The sequence below is a fragment of the Camelus ferus genome, chromosome 25, assembly GCF_009834535.1.
Source record: "Camelus ferus isolate YT-003-E chromosome 25, BCGSAC_Cfer_1.0, whole genome shotgun sequence".
NCBI classification, from domain to species: domain Eukaryota; kingdom Metazoa; phylum Chordata; class Mammalia; order Artiodactyla; family Camelidae; genus Camelus; species Camelus ferus.
In genome coordinates, this window is record NC_045720.1 from 27,144,485 (window position 1) to 27,163,312 (window position 18,828).

The window sequence follows — 18,828 nt, forward strand, 5'->3', positions numbered from 1 at the left end:
TAATTACATATTTCTTCTCTTTTCTTACTGCCTTACCTATTAGACGGTAAATTCCATTAAAGCAGGGACTTGGTTAGTCTTCTTCACTGCTATACACCCAGCATCTAGTCACCAGGCACCTGGCATTTAGTAGGTGTTCAGTAAATAGTTGTTGAATGAATAAATAAATGTGTTTCGCTGCTTTTTGGTCTCTTGAACTCTTTCCACACTTCCTTTTTTTCTTCTCTTCTTTCCCTTTGTCCCCATAAAACTTAAATCTTCGTAGTGGCCACATTTATCTCGGCCTGTCACAGCAGCTCCTGCTCGGAGGTGGTGGGCCTGACCACCCACTCTTCAGGCGTGCAAACTGGGAGAGCAGCCAGGAAGATGCCCCGAGGGCGGCCGTGAGGTCAGAGCCGTCCGTCTGTCCCAAGCCAGATCACAGACCTGCAGTAACCCGACGCGCTGGCTTCCTACGGCAGGTGCTTGGCACTGCGCATGACCTGTCACCTTCCTGTGACCTTCCGCCAAGGGCAGGGACTTGGCCCCGGCCCCCGCATGGCCCAGCAGCCTCTGGAAGGGGAGCTGGGGTGGAAGCCCCATGAAAAGGCCCACCTTTCCTCCACACCTCACCCAGTGTCAGCCTAGGAGACCAATGGCCCAGGGGACACGAGGGGAGGAGTGGTGGGAGCAGCGGGAAGGACAGGCCAGGAGGCCAGGGGTCCAGGGGTCCAGTAAGGGCACAGGCAGGAGGCGGCGGGGATGGGCCAAGGGGGCAGCAGAGTCCTCACACAAACCTCATGGCTACCCTGGGGGGCCTATGAAATATCTACAGAAGAAAAGCAAAACCCCTAAAGGACAGAATTCTACACACAGAAAACCCTAGATTAGATTTTAAAAAAAAAAAAGCGGGAAGAAAAAACGTATGATTTGAATGCAGAATAGGGTTTGTTTTCTCTGGGTGGGTCTCCTTAAGAGGAAAGAGCGAGGCGCTCTGCAAACGCCGGGAAACGCTGGGCTCCTCCAACAGAGGCAGGGCGCCTGTGCAGACTCGTCCTCGCTGCCTCTCAGCCTGCGTGCCTCTGGCCAACCTTCTTGCCTTTGTCGTTCACGTGGTGCCCGCTGCTCTTCAGTGGAGCAGAGCCAATGTCCTCATCACCCAGGACCTCGTCCGGCTCCCGCCGCTTCTCGTAGAGGAATATGACCGTGACCAGCACAAGCACCTCAGCCACCCACCCCCAGGAAGGGCCAGAGGGCAGCGAGACGCAGCTGCGCGTGCGCAGTGTGATTACCTTCCGGCAGGTGTCCTGTGTGTCCGGGCGGGTGCAGCTGTACCTGCCGGGTCCGCCTCCAGGTCTAGCCTCGAGAGGTGCAGCTCCGTCTTGGACTCCAAGAAGACCATAACGAACTTGCTCTGAAAGCTGTTGGTTTCACCTTGTACCACAGCAAGTTGGTGATCGGCGGAAAGGAGTCCGACTTGCAGCCCAGCACCACCATCTCCCCCTCGGTGGCGCGCTCCAGCTTCAAGGCCACGAAGTTGGGCGGTGGGAGGGCCTTCACTTCTGAGCAGGTCCCGCCAGCGTGCTCCAGGAGGAAGACGTCGGAGTACTGGCCCGGGCGGTCGTCCAAGTCCACCTCGTACTCCGTCCTCAGGCCCGGCAGCGCGTCCTCCTTCAGCACCTTGTCCCCCTTCACGCCGTGGTGGCCCATGATCTGCGCTGTGATTCAAGACACAGAAGAGGCGGCGTGTCTTGGAGCCAACATCACCTACGGAAGTCCAGATCCTGCTCCCTTCCCCGGAGCCGCCCTGGGCGCCCAGTACCATGAGCCCCGCGGCCGCCAATTCCCACCGCCCCACTGTTACATGAGTTTATTAAACTCAATCTTTCGCTGAAGGTTTTGCACCTTCTGAGGTCTTTTTCAACAAACCAACTTTATATTAAAAAAAAAAAAACCTTATAATAGAAACTTATACATGTTTCAAATGTTCTTTCATGTACAATTTTCACAAATGCCTAAAAATCTTTTGTATATAAAGTCTAATCTAAGACAAGTACTTGGTTTCACCCGACTCTAAGTAGTAGTTGTACCCTTGAAAATAGAACTTTTTTGTTAATATAACCTGAAGTACATAGAGTAATGCAATTGGCTATTTTTTCTATTATGTTATTTGGACAAAGAGCTAATGGGTCTAGTATGTATTAGGCATTAGGATACAAAAACAAGGCAGTTCCTGCCCATAAGGGGTCTACAGTCTGAGGGAGGGGTTTCTATGCTAAATTTTTCTTCATAAATAAAATAGCAATTTTTTTCTTCTTTATCCCTGCCATTTGCATTTGTTTATATGCATATCTTCACACAAGTTTCCAGAAATCAAGGCGCAACTGGATTTAGAATTTTTGTTTTTAGAGTAGCGTGCCCTTCCCTCTTTCATCTCTTCAAAATAATCCCATAATCTCTTGGGAACTTGATTTCTTTATACGCAAAATTGGAGAATTATTAGTCTTCCTTTCAATTCAGAAATATTTAAACAAAAACGCAATAAGAATATATAAAAACATATAGAACAGAAAAACCAACACAAGGTATTATAGAAGGCTGAGACATTCTTCCCTTTCTGGAACAAGCTTCCCTGGAGTTGCTTTTTAATCCAAAGAATCCACTGATCCTATCACCATATTGCTGTTTCTCCTATTTCCATATTCCTGATAAACTTTGGTAGCAATTGTTCATTTACTCATCCATTCAATCGTTGCCTAATTCTTGGGTACTTACCATGCACAGAAATTCTTAGACTTAAGTTAGCACAAACACACAAAAATCACAATCTTAAATGAGTGTATCTTCTAACCATAAATATGTAACCAAAAAAAGGTTGAATATTTTCATTTAAGCAAATCTTTAAGTAAACACTCACTTATGACTTTAGTCCTTGAATAGGCTAACCGGCTTTAATGAAATGCAAATAACTATGTTAATGCAAATGTTAAAGCTACAAATTCAAACATAAAAAAGTCAAGAAATGCAAAAGTTAAGGTTCTCCTAGAAACATTAACTCACTCAAATTGTACATATAGAATATTTCCAATTACAAGGAAGACAGCAAAATGCAATTCCTTAATGTACTATATGTTCAACCCGGATAAGTTAATGCCATTATGAGAACGTTAAATTTTACAACCCCTGACTTTGTTTTAAAAGTTACTGCCTGAATATTGCATAATTCCTATCCGTATAATGCCACTTTCTCAAAATGGAAAGAAAATAGAACAAGTGTCGTATTTTCTATCAATATAGGATTCTAAATTTAGACAATACTTAGTTAATAGGTGAGACAAATACATGTTGGGAACTTTCTGAAGCTTTTTCAGTTGAAAAATTTCCACTTTGCTTGCATTAACTGGATGGTACATTGAGATATTCTAGATTGTAGATGTGTAGAAATGTGTAATAAATACATGTGAAGTTGTATTTGCTATCATTTCTGTATAAAAGGTAAATTATTCAAAGAACAAAAATTCCATCCATAAAAAGAATTTTTATAAAATATAGATTTGGAAGGGAAAACATCAAATTTTTTTTTTAATGAAATCCCATGATTTTTGTCCCTCACCTGGAACCACAGTCATTTTAGTAGTTTTCCTCAGGGCCTTCTACTTTTGGAGAAAAGCATAACCTTTTGTTTAAATATTTTCGAAAGCCAAAAATAATAGGCAGTTGGCCCTTTGCATCCACAGGTTCTACATCCAAGGATTCAACCAAAAAAGATCAAAAATATTTGTTAGAAAATTCCAGAAAATTTCATAAAGCAAAACTTGAATTTGCCACACACTGGAAATTATTTACATGCCATTCACATTGTATAAGGTATTGTAAGTAATCTAGAGATGACAAAGGATACTGATGGTATGTACGTTATAAGCAATACTATGACATTGTTATATAAGGGATTTAAGGAATTGGGGTGAGGAGCCCCAGTGCCCCCAGATACCAAGGGATAACTGTATTTCACTATTTTCAAATGTTGCTAGCATCTCCTGTAAGTATTCAGTGGTGCAACAAAATGCCTCATTAGTTGCCTGAGGTTTGATTGGCTAAATCTGTCTTAGTTAAATTGTCGTGTTGCAAAAATAAGAGAAATGAAAGAAGGGCAATAAATGTGCAAGCCAGAAAAGTCTAGGATATTGTTGTTTGAAGTGATAATCTCTTGAGTGAGGACCAACAGGAGTCCTGTGTTTTGAGCAAAGTCTCCTAACGTTGTTTTCAGCACTCAGTGTGTGAGACACCACATGACCCAGGTCCCATGCAGAGAGATGCTTTAATGGATGGGGACTTTAAAACTGAAAGGGAAGTGTGGGATGAATGAACAAAGCCCCTGAACCACACTGTAACCACAGCATACAATGTTCTAGATTGATTACTCATTTCTAGTTTGTTCTTTGCTGAAAGCCCTTGAGTACTGCAATTTTCTGCAGTGTTAGTACCCTATTTAGCAGGTTCTCTTTAAAAATTTGTCAAGCTTTTGAACTGCCAATATTAACCTGTATTTTCTCGTCTTCTGACAACAATTATTTAATCAGACTTCTTTTGTAAAGACAGGGGGATAAACACCTCCACAGTCGGAAAACTATAGTGTCATGCCTGAGCAGCTTGAGCTTAGACTTCATGCTACAAATAAACTGGTATCTTTTTAAATAATAACCAGGCAGTTTGTCTACCACCTCTCCTGACTGTTGAAATGCCTAACATTATCTCTAGCATGACGGAAGAGGCTCCTGGTCCCACCCCACGCCTCTTTTCTCTTTGCAGGACTTTTGCATCCTTAGCACAGAGGTCTATGTTTAGCATCGGGCTGGGAGATGGGAATTCAAGCTCTAAACAATCCACTTAACCTCTTTGTTCTTTGTCCATAAAATCAGTGTCATCGTGCGGATTTACCGCACAGGGTTTCTAAAAGACGGTATTTATCACTGCTAGTTCATATGTGGGAAATACCAAAATCAGAAATCCCATGAATTTGTATCATATATTCATTTCTTACCTGTTCATTTGTTTTCCCCCCTCCATCTGAAGCCTGGGCTGATGTGAATGTTTATGGCAGTCTTTTTTTTTTTAATAAAATATTTATCCTAGGATTGAAGGGTTACTGCTGTACTGACTGGAATGGTTCAGGAATGTCACAATTTTAAAGGTGGAGATTTCACAAAATAGAGGCAAAACAAAACAAAACAAAACAAAAACGGAATTAACAAAGAGGCAAAGGGGAAAAATCTTTTCCTCCATTTCTAGTTGGAACTGCTATTTTTTACAGCTAACTGAAATATTTCAACATTTGAAAAACATCAAAATAGCTAGAATTCGTAAGTCTGAGAAGGGGAAAAGAAAGCACTTTGCTAAAGTGAAGGAAGTTCAGCATTTGCAATGTAATTCAAATTGTACTTGTAATTCAGGTCCAGGATTTAACCCACTCAACCAAAGCTTGAAAAGATTCAGATTTTCTCAGACTAGCAACAATACAACACTCCCTCACAATGGCCCAACCACCCTGTCTTATGGTGATACATCCAATACACTCTAAATTATAATTCTAAAACTCAGTTTGTTGTTAAAAAATAAATCTGTGCATCATATCAGAGTCTGTCTTGTTGCAATTTAAAGGCAGAGGGGGACTCACAACCCGCTTTAATCAAACTAGGATAACACCTGAGCCCTTCCTATAATCACTTTTTTAAAAATGACTTTTACCACAATTTTTAACTACAGAGAGGTGAATTTGGAATAGAATCCCTGCATTTTCAGCCTATTGACTACAATGAAAAGAGTAACTTTCAAGGCTTTGTGGTGTTTGGGGTATAATTCAGGTCACCTGAGCTGCCATTTTATTTTTCCAAGGTTAATTCCACCAGGGTTTACATCACATCTTGGGTGTGAGGATGGCCAGCTTGGGGATGGATTCATGGCACTGCGTGCTTAGACTGCCTGTCCCTGAAAGTTATTTGAAGGTTTTCCATGCAAGCAATTAAGGAAAAGTCAGCCATTTTTACCTGTATCTAGTTTGGCAACAGTTCAAAGCATACAGGAAAAGATTTTTGGTTTTTGTTTTTTTTTTTTTTTTAGAAGGAAAAATTATCTGTCAAGCCTTTTAAAGGGCAATTCTAATTTCCTCATTTTTTATCATGGACACTTTTGACAGCAGTAAACATTTTTACCTTATATAATTTATAACGAAAAAAATTTTGCAAAATTTTAGAGTTACACTATGAGTGGAACTCATTTATTTTAGCTCACTAGCACACGAACACGGAGAAAATGTTACAGTAGTAGTGAATACAGTTGGGTTGGCACTTATATACCAGGCACACCAATCAAATTAGAAATGCAGAGGCAACATTTTGAACTGCATGTTGCTGGGTTTTTTTAAAGGAAGAACAGCACAAAGTAGCATTTTCATGATATTCTAAAAGACCGATACTTGATAGAGTAAAATATCTTCACCTTATAAATCAGCTCTTTGGTAGAGAAACAGACCTCTTATTTTACTTTTTTAATCTTATACAAAGCAGCATGGCTTCATATTTATTTAGCTTAGCGCTTTCTTTCTATTTAAGACATTTGTTAACCAGAGAGACCTCAGTGACATGTAAATTTCATTTTCTATGCCCTGTAGATGAAAATACATCTGTTTCAGCCATCATTCAGGAAAGAAATAATTTTAATAGTTCATTTTATTAAAAAAAGATTTATGCCAGCATTCAGTTATGACAAGAGAAGGCAAGTGTCTTGCGCATAACACTAAGAGGCAGCTTGCTTTCTTCCAGAATTTTATCCAAATTGAACAGAACTGTATCCGTAAAACACAGGAGGTGAGGCAAGTGACTTCGCCTCCTGGTATGTTGTTACTGACGGTGATTCAGTAAAACAGCGGGTAAAGTGTTCTTTGTTAAGCTTAGAATGTGATGTTATGGTATTTGCATTATTCCATAATTAAAATAATATGACCCTTATTCCAGTAGACTTCTCTCCTGTGTTAGAGCGAAATATTTAGGGATGCATGTTTGAGTCTGGCATTTAATGAACTTTCTTTGCTTCTAATTATGTGCAGTGCAGTTTAAAAGCAAATGATGTTTATATAAAATATCCAGAATAGGCACATCTACAGAGACAGTAAATTAGAGGTTCCCAGGGGCTGAGGTGAGGACAACTGAGGAGTGAAAGATGGGTACAGGGTCTCTTCTTGGAGTGATGAAAACGTCCTAAAATAGACTGTGGTGATGGCTGTACAGCTCTGAATATGCTCAGAACCATTGAGTTTGTACAAATAAATTAGTGTATCACATGGTATGTGAATATATATCTCAGGAAAAATTTTATGTTACAAAAACAAACAAACGAAAAGGTAAACCCAACCTGAGAAACTGTCCGCTGGGTAGGCAGAAGGATGTGTAAATACATAATTAAAATGACAATGTGACTAATGGGAATCCACAAAAAATAAAACTCTTTATTTAAGAGTTCTCTGCCTAAGAGAATCCCTTACAGGGGAGACGCCGTTTGAACCAAATCTCTGTATCCAGGGTGACTAAGGAAGAGCTTTCCTGACTGAGGGAACAGTATATGAAAAGGTAGGAGGGCAAAGAGGCAGGAGAGAGCATCAGGGTTCAAGATGTGAATATTTTAGCGCTAAAAGTCAAGGAGGCAGTATCTGGAAAGAGGCGGGGCGTTTCAGGGAAGCTACGTGAAAAGGAATTGCCTGAATGTTCCCATCTTCGTTTAAAGTTATAAAGCGAAGCAAGGGAAAGAATTAACATTCATAACAATTGAAGGTTAATGATAAAGGCATCAAATTGTAATTAGGTGCTTATTTTCTTTAATATCTCGTCCCAATTGCATATTCTGTGCAGGAAAATTTGTAGCTGTGGCCTATGTTTATGCTTAGCTATTTTAACAAGGAATTCTATTTTTCTTCAAATGGATTATTAATAGTTAAGTGGGAAAAGCCTGTTAAATTGTTTCTCTTCCTTTCTCTTGGGAGATTATCTGCTTAACCACACCCATGGCGAAGCTGGCTGCTTGAACCACTAGACCACATTCGGGACTGCCCCCCCGGTCCTCTTCACAGCAGCATATTTTCATAGCATGGGGACATAAACAGCCTACTAAGCACTGGTCTAACAAAATCCAAATCTATCTATCATAGCAAATGCTATTGGAGCTTTTTCAAACATCAAGTCGAAAGGAGAAACAGTCTGGGAAGAAGCATCTTCCACAATAGCAAAACTAAAATGACTACGATAATATAACAACAGAACTTTAATGCCCAGGTTGGAAAAGGTCATTGCATGTAATTCCTTCCATGTTGGTAGTTACACATTATGCCAAGTGTTTCACACGCACCATCACTCTGTAGGAAGCTTCACTTCTTGAAAGGCAATGAGCCACCCACATAGTCTTTATCATTTGTTACTCATATCAGGCGTCTTACCACTAATCTTTCAGCAACCCAGCAAGATAGGCATAGTTAGTGTTAATCCAAACACACAGATGAGGAAAATGAGGCTGAACTAGACTACGTAGCCTGCTCAGGATCAGATACTTGGAGACGGCAGATCCTGGACTGGTGCCCAGATGTGTCTGAAGCCCACGCCTGGATTCTCAACCAATTCACTGTTCTGCTCATCACCCAGAAACCCAGGCTTCATGTTGACACAGGCAGAGGGCAACTGGGAGAGGAAGAAGCCCCCAAGGAACTGAGAAGCAGACGAGCTAGGAATAGCCAGACACTTCAAGACACGGGTGACTAAAGAAGGAAACTAGACAACTAAATGACACTCCCTGCATGGTTCCTACTTGGCGCCATCACTCATGCCCACCTCCAAGCTTTCAGGGCTGGAAAAACGGGGGCTTCCTTGCCTGCTGTAGTTGAAAATCGGCAATGCTTCTCCATTGCTGTAACTTCTTCCTCTCTGACCACATTTTTTCCCCTTTTACTTTTTTCATTTGATGTCATCATCCCACAAATACTTATCAAGACCCTACTATATGCCAAACTCTTCTAGGCACTAACGCTACAAGAATGAATAAAACAAAGAGTGACTTGCTGTCATACACCTTACAATCTCAGGGAGTTAGATCATCCACAGACAAACAAGAAATATATATCTCATCCTATCATCTGTCCCTGAGTCACAGGTCACTGTCTAAATACGTCATGAATTCTTGAAAGGTCTGCTGTCTAAAGGCTTGAGTTTTATAAAGGATATACACTTTAAAAATCTAGAATCAAATTATAAAATATGTGCTCAGAAATCTTTCTTGACCATCCTATAACAGGGCTGGGAGGCTAGAACTAACTTTAACTACTACATGGATCTGTTTGCTTTTAAAAGCCAACAGAAGGACCACTTCTCATGAATTACTAAACCTGACCATGCCTTTTCACGCATACAGACTTATGCAGTCACCATCTTTGGAGAATCAAACAAATTATTAAGGCTTCAACTGTTTTCGCTTTTCCTTTTAAATCAGTTAGTGTGTTGATCTCAAATGGAAAACAATTGATCTACATTTGCCCCATCATTAGAGCATTTAAATATACCAGTCTTCTGACAATTGGGAGGTTTCAAAGAGGCATAAGTCAACTTCCAAAAAATTCACTTCTTAAAGTGAAGAGACAGTCATTCTAAGCTTAAAACAGATGATGTCAATATTTTGCTAAGTGATATATGACCAACTCTAAGGAAATTTTGATAAGTAAAGTGTAGACTCAGAAGAAGTTTGTATAAACTGTTTCCCATACGAAATTGAGCCGAGACGTCTATTTATTATGGGGCAGACATGATTTATATTCTTTCCTCTCTGATAGTCATAAAAAGAACACTGTTTTTGAAATGTATAGACAAAGGAATGTGATGATCTTCTATCCAGCTGTAACTATGGTCAGGAAAAATCAAAGAAAATTGGAATCCACTTACTTAAAAACCAGATTTGCTAAAATTTGGAGCCCATGTGAGTGTGAGTTTCAGAAACCTTTTCATAGTTACTTTCTTGAGCCCTCTCTCACCTTACTTTCACTTGAAGGTAGATTTTAGTGGAAAACTGCAACTAAGAAAAGATGCTGCAAATTCATTTTTCTTACATGGCAAGACTGACATTTCAAAAAAATAAGAGCATATTTTTGAATGAGTGGGACCTACTCAAAGAGCTGGACTTAATATAATAAAATTATATTCAATGAAATAAGGTTATTAACTTATTAACAGTTTAGGAAAAGATTAAAGAGTTGCTTTGAAATTTTACAAATCAATTTCTTCAGTTAAATTTTAAACCAGGTCTTATAATCAAAATCAAAGATTTTTCTTTTCTTTTCTTTTTCTTTTTTTTTTTTTTTTGTAGAAGGAGATCAAAATCCAACTGTTCATGTTTGGAACCAATTAAGTTCCACTTGGAAGGCACAAGAGATATTCTTCTTTTTTTAATTTAAAGGTGCTTCATTAAATGTTATGTTAGGCAGCTTTTCCTATTTTCAATGTTACATTTGCTAAAAGCCGTTAAAAGACGACATTTGTGATAAGAAGACATGTATCTCAATTGAACGGTCATTTCACTGAACAGATCAGGCAAAAGTCAAAACATCTAGACCACAGTTTTGTGCTTTTGTTTCTATAAATGTTACTATCTCTGAATTAAGTTCTTGGAGGATTTTTAGTTAGATGGTGACACAGTTAATTCTGACCAAATAGGCTGAAATATCCACAACTACGCTTACCCACAAGCATTTTGTTTTGGATGCAAAATAAAGTGGAATCTCACTTCATTAAATATTCAACATCAGTTAGTCAACTTTTCTTTTTTTTTTTTAACAGTAGTTAACAATTTACTGAATTTCTTTTCTGATTTAGGCACAATACACACCTTGCATTTCCTCATTTAACCTCACAACATTTTTATTCTCATTTTTTCAGCTGAAACACCCCTGGAGGGTAGCAGACCACCCAAGGTCACACACACAGCACACAGCAGAGCCCAGATACAAATGACGTTCCTGATTCCAGAGGCTGCCCTGTTAACCACTGACATGAACTCTATTCCCCTATGAGCAAGTGAAAATCACTAATTGTCTTTATTGCCTCTTTGTCAAAATAGACCAAATATGAGCCATCTGTTCATCAAAAAACTCACACAAACATTCTTATAATTTAGGAAGAATGGATAAAATTTATGACTGCTTCCACCAAAGCAACTGATGAAAACCGAGGCTGAAATACAGAATTTGCATCTTAAAACATCATTTTTAAAAAAAAACAGGATGAAAAGGAACGAAGGCTATTAATTTTTTAAGTTAGGGTAATTTTTAAACATCACAATGATAGCACTTAATTTCTCTTTTTCCTAGCTTTGGGCTAACACAATGTACTGTGGTGATACTTGGAGTTTGTGCTTCAGAAATTTCCATGGACACATTAGCGTAGATGGTTTCATTACCCACCCTCATTATTAAGTAGCGTTCAATTACTGAGTGTTGTAATGCCAAAGAGCATAAAAGAGAGACAAAATCTCAGTAAGATCTAAGGGCGAAATGGCATTTTTATATTGCTATAAAGATTACTTAACTCTAGTGCAGTACTAATGATCATTTCTGTGACTGAAAACATCCCTTTATGATTAATTATGTAAACTCTCATCATTTCAAGCCCAATAAAGACTTTGAAACATTTTTCATGCGTCTTGTATCCCCGCAAATTTTTTTCCCATTTACCCACATAAGAATCAACTCTAAGAATTAAAGTTAACTATTCTCCATTACATTAAAATGGTGTAGCACCTGGAAGTATTCAGGTATATATGTACAATTCAGGTGAATATAGGAAAGAAGTGTTTTAATATGGGGGGGATCTTTTGTATTCTTCATAAATAATTGATTTATGCTCCTCATTCTTGTAAAAGGCATAGTTTTCTCATATTGGAAGGAATCTCTCAGTAGCCAAGTTCTTCAAACTGGATGTCTTTGAAAATTAGAATATACAGTTAAAATCATTTTTGAATGTTCATTACCATTTTGCTTGTATCATCAATAAAATTGTTTGGGGGGACTTCTGTGCATCATTAAGGGATTGTGTATAATACAAGGCAGCTATTAAATGTAAAATTATATATAAATGCTTAATAATATAGAAAGATATGATATAGCATTTTGTGAAAATAAAAGCCGTAAAACAGTATGTACAAAATGACTCCTATTTTTGTAAAAAATTTACATATGTATCTACCCGCAGACCGTTGATTGAAAGATATGCAGAAAGGTATTAACAGAGTTTATGTCTAGGTGGCAGGATTACAAATAATTTTTAATTTTTTTCACTTGAACTATTGGCATTTGCTAGAATTCTTCTAATGAACATGGTTTGCTTTTGTTTAAGAAAAAAGAACTGCAAGGAAAAACACACAAGTGAACCAAAATATCCTCCCTTGATGAAATGATCACTCAGAGTCTGAAATTGGAGACGTTCTTGGATAAGATCCCATGCTTGTGGAAACTGGTTCAGAGCTACACCCACAGGACAAAGCCCCTTCTTAGCCACAGCCAGGCCCTGGAGGCTATTTCTCAGGCCAGCAGGGAGCTCACTGCCTTGGGCCAGAGGGCTCGGGCCTGCAGGCTTTTGCTGGCCTGGCTGATCTGTGGGTTGGAACCCTGGCGGGGACAGGTAAGGGCAGTGAGAAGTGAAGTCCATGTCGCTCTTAATCATGCAGCTTTGAAGAAGCTGAAAAGCAGAACACTAAGTGGGAAAGCAGACCAGCCTCGGCCTGAGCCTTTAAATCATGCAGGTGCAGACGCGCCGCCAGTTTGAAGGTGGGGTCCCTGGGACAGCAGGGTCACCAGAGTCACTGCCGCCAGTGTGATGCCTCACGGCTTACAATTTCCTTTTCTCCTTTCTCTTCCTTCCTTCCCTTCCAACTGACCCCCATCTGGAGGTACAAGAGACTCTATCTATGTGGAAAAGGGATTTGGTTTTCAGAAATGTAGCTCTGGGCACCTTCTGAACAGAGACTGGCTATAATCCCAAGTTGCATGTTTATTATGTGGCCTTTATGTGTATTTCTTACAAAACGCTCTGAGACACCCAAACTCATTTCAGATAGCAGCCTAAGCTAAATGGCCACATTCTCCCTGGACAGAAGGTCAACACGTCACAGGCAAAACTGTCCAGCTCCTGAGTTTTCTCGAAAACTTATACAAGAAGACAAGCTGTTTCTGTCATTGTTCTCGGCAAACTGAGGATTTTAATCCTGAACGGCATCACTGCCTTGACAAATGAAAGAGAAAGCAAAGGTTTTTTTACCTCGGACTTCTAGATTTCTCTCTAAGGTCAAATTGTGATTAAACATTAAAATCACTTTGGAATTTCATTCAGGAAAAAAAAAAGGACAAAAGGCTTAGCTTTCACAGTACAGTTTTATCAATAAAGAGGTTAAAAGTGCTTGTTCTATGGAAATAAAATGGCTGGGTTCACTTGTTGGCTGCAGCCAAGCAATTTTTTAGCGAGGATTTCCTCTTTTAATCAGTTATAAGATATAATGACAGTCTCCACAACCAGCCACACCCTGTGCGGGCGACGTGAATAAACACTAGTAGCTTCTGCCAGAAATAAAACACCAGATTAATAGCTCGCAGCCTGCACATCAGGATGCTTCCACCTCCCTGAGACCCCAGATGAGAAATTAATTAAGCTAATGCATTTAAAACTAAATCCATTTTACTCCAAATTACCATCCCCAAAAAGTTCTGGGGGGAAAAAAAAGTGCAATGCCAAAATTGTAAACTTGCATTATATGTGTATTCAGACCCATGGTAAAGCCGATTCAAATAAAGAAAACCAGAGAGAAAGCAAGCCAGCAAGCCATGATTGACTCAAGATCTCCATCTAGTGACTCTATGCTGAATAGCAGGTTGCTTGTCTGCACTTCTGGGTAGGGAAACCTAGGCCCATAAGCCAGACGCATTAGGCTTTTACCTGGCTCCCAGTTAGAGTGAGATGCCTCCTCTTATTACACTTTGTAAAAAGTATCCTCGGGAAAAAGTTTTTACCCCTTTTACATAATCATGGTGATTCACCTCTGGGCCTGGTTCATCTGTTTTTAGCAGGGTCTGTTTCCCTGGATTCACCATTTATTTCCTAATTTTTATGTGCTTGACTGAAGAGGTTGGAAACCCTTGACATGAGTTTAAGTTATGTGAGCAAAACTGAACAGTTGCCTGTGACAGTACATAAACAGCAGTCAGACAACATGTAGTTCATGTCAGAGTTGTGCTGATGGCAATGGTTTAGGGGTTAAGAAGAGAGGCAGAGACGAGACAGTAAAGTAAGTGGTGACAGTGAAGGACTTCTCCCAGCAGCCCCAACATGTGCATACTACAGGACTCCATTATATCAGGTTTAAGAACAGACAAAATCATGGAGATTCCTCAAAAGCCTAAAAATAGACTTACCATATAACCCAGCAATCCCACTCCTGGGCATATATCCAGAGGGAACTGTAATTCGAAAAGATACGTGCACCCCCATGTTCATAGCAGTATTATTTACAATAGCCAAGACATGGAAACAACCTAAATGTCCATCAACAGATAACTGGATAAAGAGGTTTGGTATACTTATACAATGGAATACTACTCAGCCATAAAAAATGATAAAACAATGCCATTTGCAGCAACATGGATGGCCCTGGAAAATGTCATTCTAAGTGAAGTAAGCCAGAAAGAGAAAGAAAAATACCATATGATATCACTCAAATGTGGATTCTAAAAAAAAAAAAAAACAAATGAACTTACATATAAAACAGAAACAGACTCACAGACATAGAATACAGACTTGTTACCAGAGGGGAGGAGGGTGGGAAGGGATAAACCAGGAGTTCAAGATTTGCAGATACTGACTGGTATATATAAAATAGATAAACAAGTTTATACTGTATAGCACAGGGAAATATATTCAATATCTTGTATTAGCCTACAGTGAAAAAGAATATGAAAACAACTATACGTATGTTCCTATACGACTGAAGCATTATGCTGTACACCAGAAATTGACACAACATTGTAAACTGACTATACCTCAATAAAAAAAAGAAGAAGAAGAAGAAGGAGGATGAGGAGAAGAAGAAGGAGGAGAAGAAGAAGAAGAGGAAGAAGAAGAAAGAAAGAAAAGAAAAGAACAGATAAAACCAACTGATGGTGATAGAAGTCAAAATACCTGCCCTCTGCAGGTGGGGATAAAAGGAAAATTGATTAGAAAAAGAGCAGGAAAAGATGTTCTCAGGTGCCAGAACATTCTGTTTCTTAGTCAGGATGGTGATTATATAGGTGTGTACACATGTAAAACGTACGTTTATGATCAATGCACTTAATTCATGTATATTGTGCCTTTCCTGTATGCATGGTGTGTCAGTAATCAGTTTTTTAAATGAGGCTCCATAATTGTCTTACCCCCAATCCTGAGAGAGGACAGCCACAGGGGAACATTTTTTAGGCTAGCAGAGGCCACATCCCACACAGACTTCTTATGGATACTCAGGAAGTTAGATATTAGAAACTGAATATCTATCAAACCTAGACATCATTAACTAAAGGACTTGGGGTCTTGTCATTTCTGTCACTTCACTGAAAATTTTAGGGCCACCCCTTAGGCCAGATGGCAAGCAAACGAAGGGAACTGTACTTGTCACTCTTTTCATGGGGACACGGCTTATGTTCGGTGAGGGGCTATGAGTGTGTCTTCTGACAGTCACTGGTTGGGGCGAAGGGCAGAAACAAAGGCAAGTGACAAATTGAATGGGTGGGTAAGTTTTAACACGGCCACCACAAACAAACCCGCCTGTCCCACTTTAGAATGTGTGCTTTTATCACGTGTGAAACATGGAATGTTAGAGCTAGAAGGAGACTTTTGCAATCTCCTTGCTCATTCCTGTGTTCCAAAAGGGGGTCCAGAGGGGGTACATTCAGTCAAAGCCACGGGATTGATTAATGACCGAGTGAGACCTCCTCCACCCAGGCTTTCTGGCTTCTAGTGCACGTTCCCAGGTCCCCAAGTGCCCCCTAAGCACCGTAGGTGCAGGCCTTCAGAAGCCTTTACAGCTGCTCTCAGACATAGTACCTGCAAAATTCCTGCAACACCTTTCTTCCAAATTTTTTTCTTCTTGCCCTCTTTCCTTTGTTTTAGCTTTTCTTTTGTTATTTCCTCTTGTATTTTCATTTTTTGCTCTTTTTTCCCCTCTCTTTTTTCCATAGTATCCAATCAGCCCTCCATAGGCAGGGGCTCTGCATCCCCAGATCTAACCAACCACAGATCAAAAATATGTTGAAGAAAAAAATTCCAGAAAGTTCCAAAAAACAAAACTTGAATTTGCTGCACTCTGGCAACTATCTACATAGCATTTACATTATATTTACAACTATTTACATAGACTTTACATTGTCTTAGGTATTATAAATAATCTAGAGATGACAAAGTATACGGGAGGATGTGCTTAGGTTTTATGCAAACACTATGCCATTTTATTTATGAGACTTGAGCATCCTCTGATTTTGGTATCTGAGAGGAGTCCTGGAATGAAATCCCCAGGAATACTGGGGGGACAACTTACTCACCTGCAATCAAATTTTTCATCTCAGTTTGCTTATCAAGAGTTAGGGAGCAATATGAAATTCAGACCACTGATTTTCAGGTTTTACCCCTGAAATCAGGTTCAAGGGCAATGTAGTCCCTGATCTCCCTCCTACCCAAGAATAAGAGGTTTGTACCACAAGCAGACCAGACCAGGCAGATGTTCAGCATTCCATAGGGCCAGCTTCTCCAAGCAGTGCAAAAGCACCTTCTGTGTTTACAGCTAGGAAGAAGAGAAGGATCCCAGGACAGAGCGGTTGCTGGTGGTCCTTCCTATCACAGAACTCTGCCATTCTGCTCATCACAAGGTGCTTGGCCTTGGCCCTGTATAACAGCTCCCAGTCGTCAAGCCCCACTGGAGAAGTGCCCTCTGAATCCAAGATGGTCTTTTTCTTTCACCACCTGTCTACACTTAATCAATCCACAAAGGGTTATTTATGCTTTCTGGGTTCTCAGAAGTGTCTAAGAATGAGGCCAATCAAAAAATGTCTTGGTAATGCTTGGTTTCTGCCCTCAAATAATTTAAAATCTAGTTGAATTCACAAAGCTACCAGAAAAACAGCCTAAGACAGATTCATCACCAATGGTGTCTTTAACAAAAATTCTTCATCGAACTCTTACTTTGGGCAGAATTTAGGTTTAACTGCCCCAGGAGTTCAAAGAAAAACTACTGTGGAAGGACCTTGGAGGTGACCTGGTCCAACACCCTATGGTACTTAAATAAACATAAACAGATAATTCATGCTCATTCTAAAAAAGTTTTTCAGGTAATATTGAATTGAAAAGGAGAAAGCAAAAATCACTTTAGTTGTTTTGATATTAACACTGCCCTCAAAACATCTGCCTTTAATATTTTGATGTAACGACCTCCAGACTTTTCTCTATTTTTTTAACTTTATTCAGATCAGGAGTAATTGATAAATATAATTGTATGTATTTAAAGCACAAAACAAGATGATTTTATATATATATTCTGTATACATATTATATATAAGAATGATTACCAGATCAAGATAATTCATATATCCATCACCTCACATAGTTTTAACATAGGTAACTCTCAGTGTATGTGTGTGTGTGTGTGTCTATGTGTGGAAAAAATGCTTAAGACTTAACAACAATTTTCAAATGTATAATACTGTACCATTAACTATAGTCACCATGCTATACATTGAATTCTCAGCTTCTTATCTCTCTGCATATTTTTTTAAAGAGGGGAAAAAATAACTGTGCTACAACCATAACAATTTGTAAGGTTAAAAAAATGCACTTTCTAATCCTTTCTAAAAAGAAAACATACAAGGCTTGTAATTAATTGTGGTCATTCACATTTTTTTCTGTGATTTTTTTTTCCTCTGCCTATTTTTAATTCATTCACCAAATATGCTAATTCTAAGCTGCTTTTATGACTTAATAACCATCTTAAAGACCATACTATGCTAATAAATATAAATCTGCATTATCATTGCAATGTCTACATCACATCTCTGGGTTCATTTGCATATAGATTACTGATTGGTATTCAGATGTTTCATAATTAATTCACTCCACTCTTTATTAATATGTTTGCGGTTTCCAATGTTTCACCTGTAAACAAAGCTGGGATCAACTTCTTCAGACATGAATATTCACACGGACGTATTTTCTTATTTGTCTGATCCTTCCGTTTGGATAAATTCCTAGAATTGCTGGTTCAAAGGGAAACAAACGGTTTACATTTTGAGCCACGTTACTAAGCTGCCCCTCAGAAGGAACTGAACAATTTATATTCCCACCAGCTTTCCTCACCAGCACTAGGCATTATCATTCTTACCTTTGCCAATCTGATCATTATAAAATGGTAACTGTTGTTTTCATTTTTGTTTGATTCCTTGGGAATACTTTTCAGTTGTAAACCCTCCCCGCCAAACTTTCTACCTGATTCGTGCCAGTAAACTGCATCTCTGGTCACTTCCCCCATGACTTTCCGCCCTGGTGCTGGATGGAATGTCTGCAGGCAGATTTCCACTTGACTGCAAAGCTAGCGAAGATGTCTTGAAAGTACCCCCAACCCCACCTGCTACCCAGGACAACGGCCAAAGTAGCTGTCTGTGTCCCCCCTGCCCCTGGAGTCGCCTCAAGCTTTGTGAGGCTGAAGACCAGCCGGTTCCCGTACAGAGAAGTGACCCCTGAAGAGGAACAGAAGAGGAGC

General features: G+C 39.5%; 1 protein-coding gene across 1 annotated transcript; it reads right to left on the reverse strand.

Annotated features, from left to right (window-relative positions):
• Positions 1-547: 547 nt before the first annotated feature.
• Positions 548-3,608, reverse strand: LOC102517059 (basigin). Its single transcript, XM_006189083.3, is given in 7 exon segments — positions 548-1,211; positions 1,213-1,245; positions 1,248-1,327; positions 1,330-1,410; positions 1,413-1,693; positions 1,695-1,836; positions 3,593-3,608. Coding segments are annotated over 7 exon segments (798 nt in total). The 3' UTR covers positions 548-1,046.
• Positions 3,609-18,828: the final 15,220 nt, after the last annotated feature.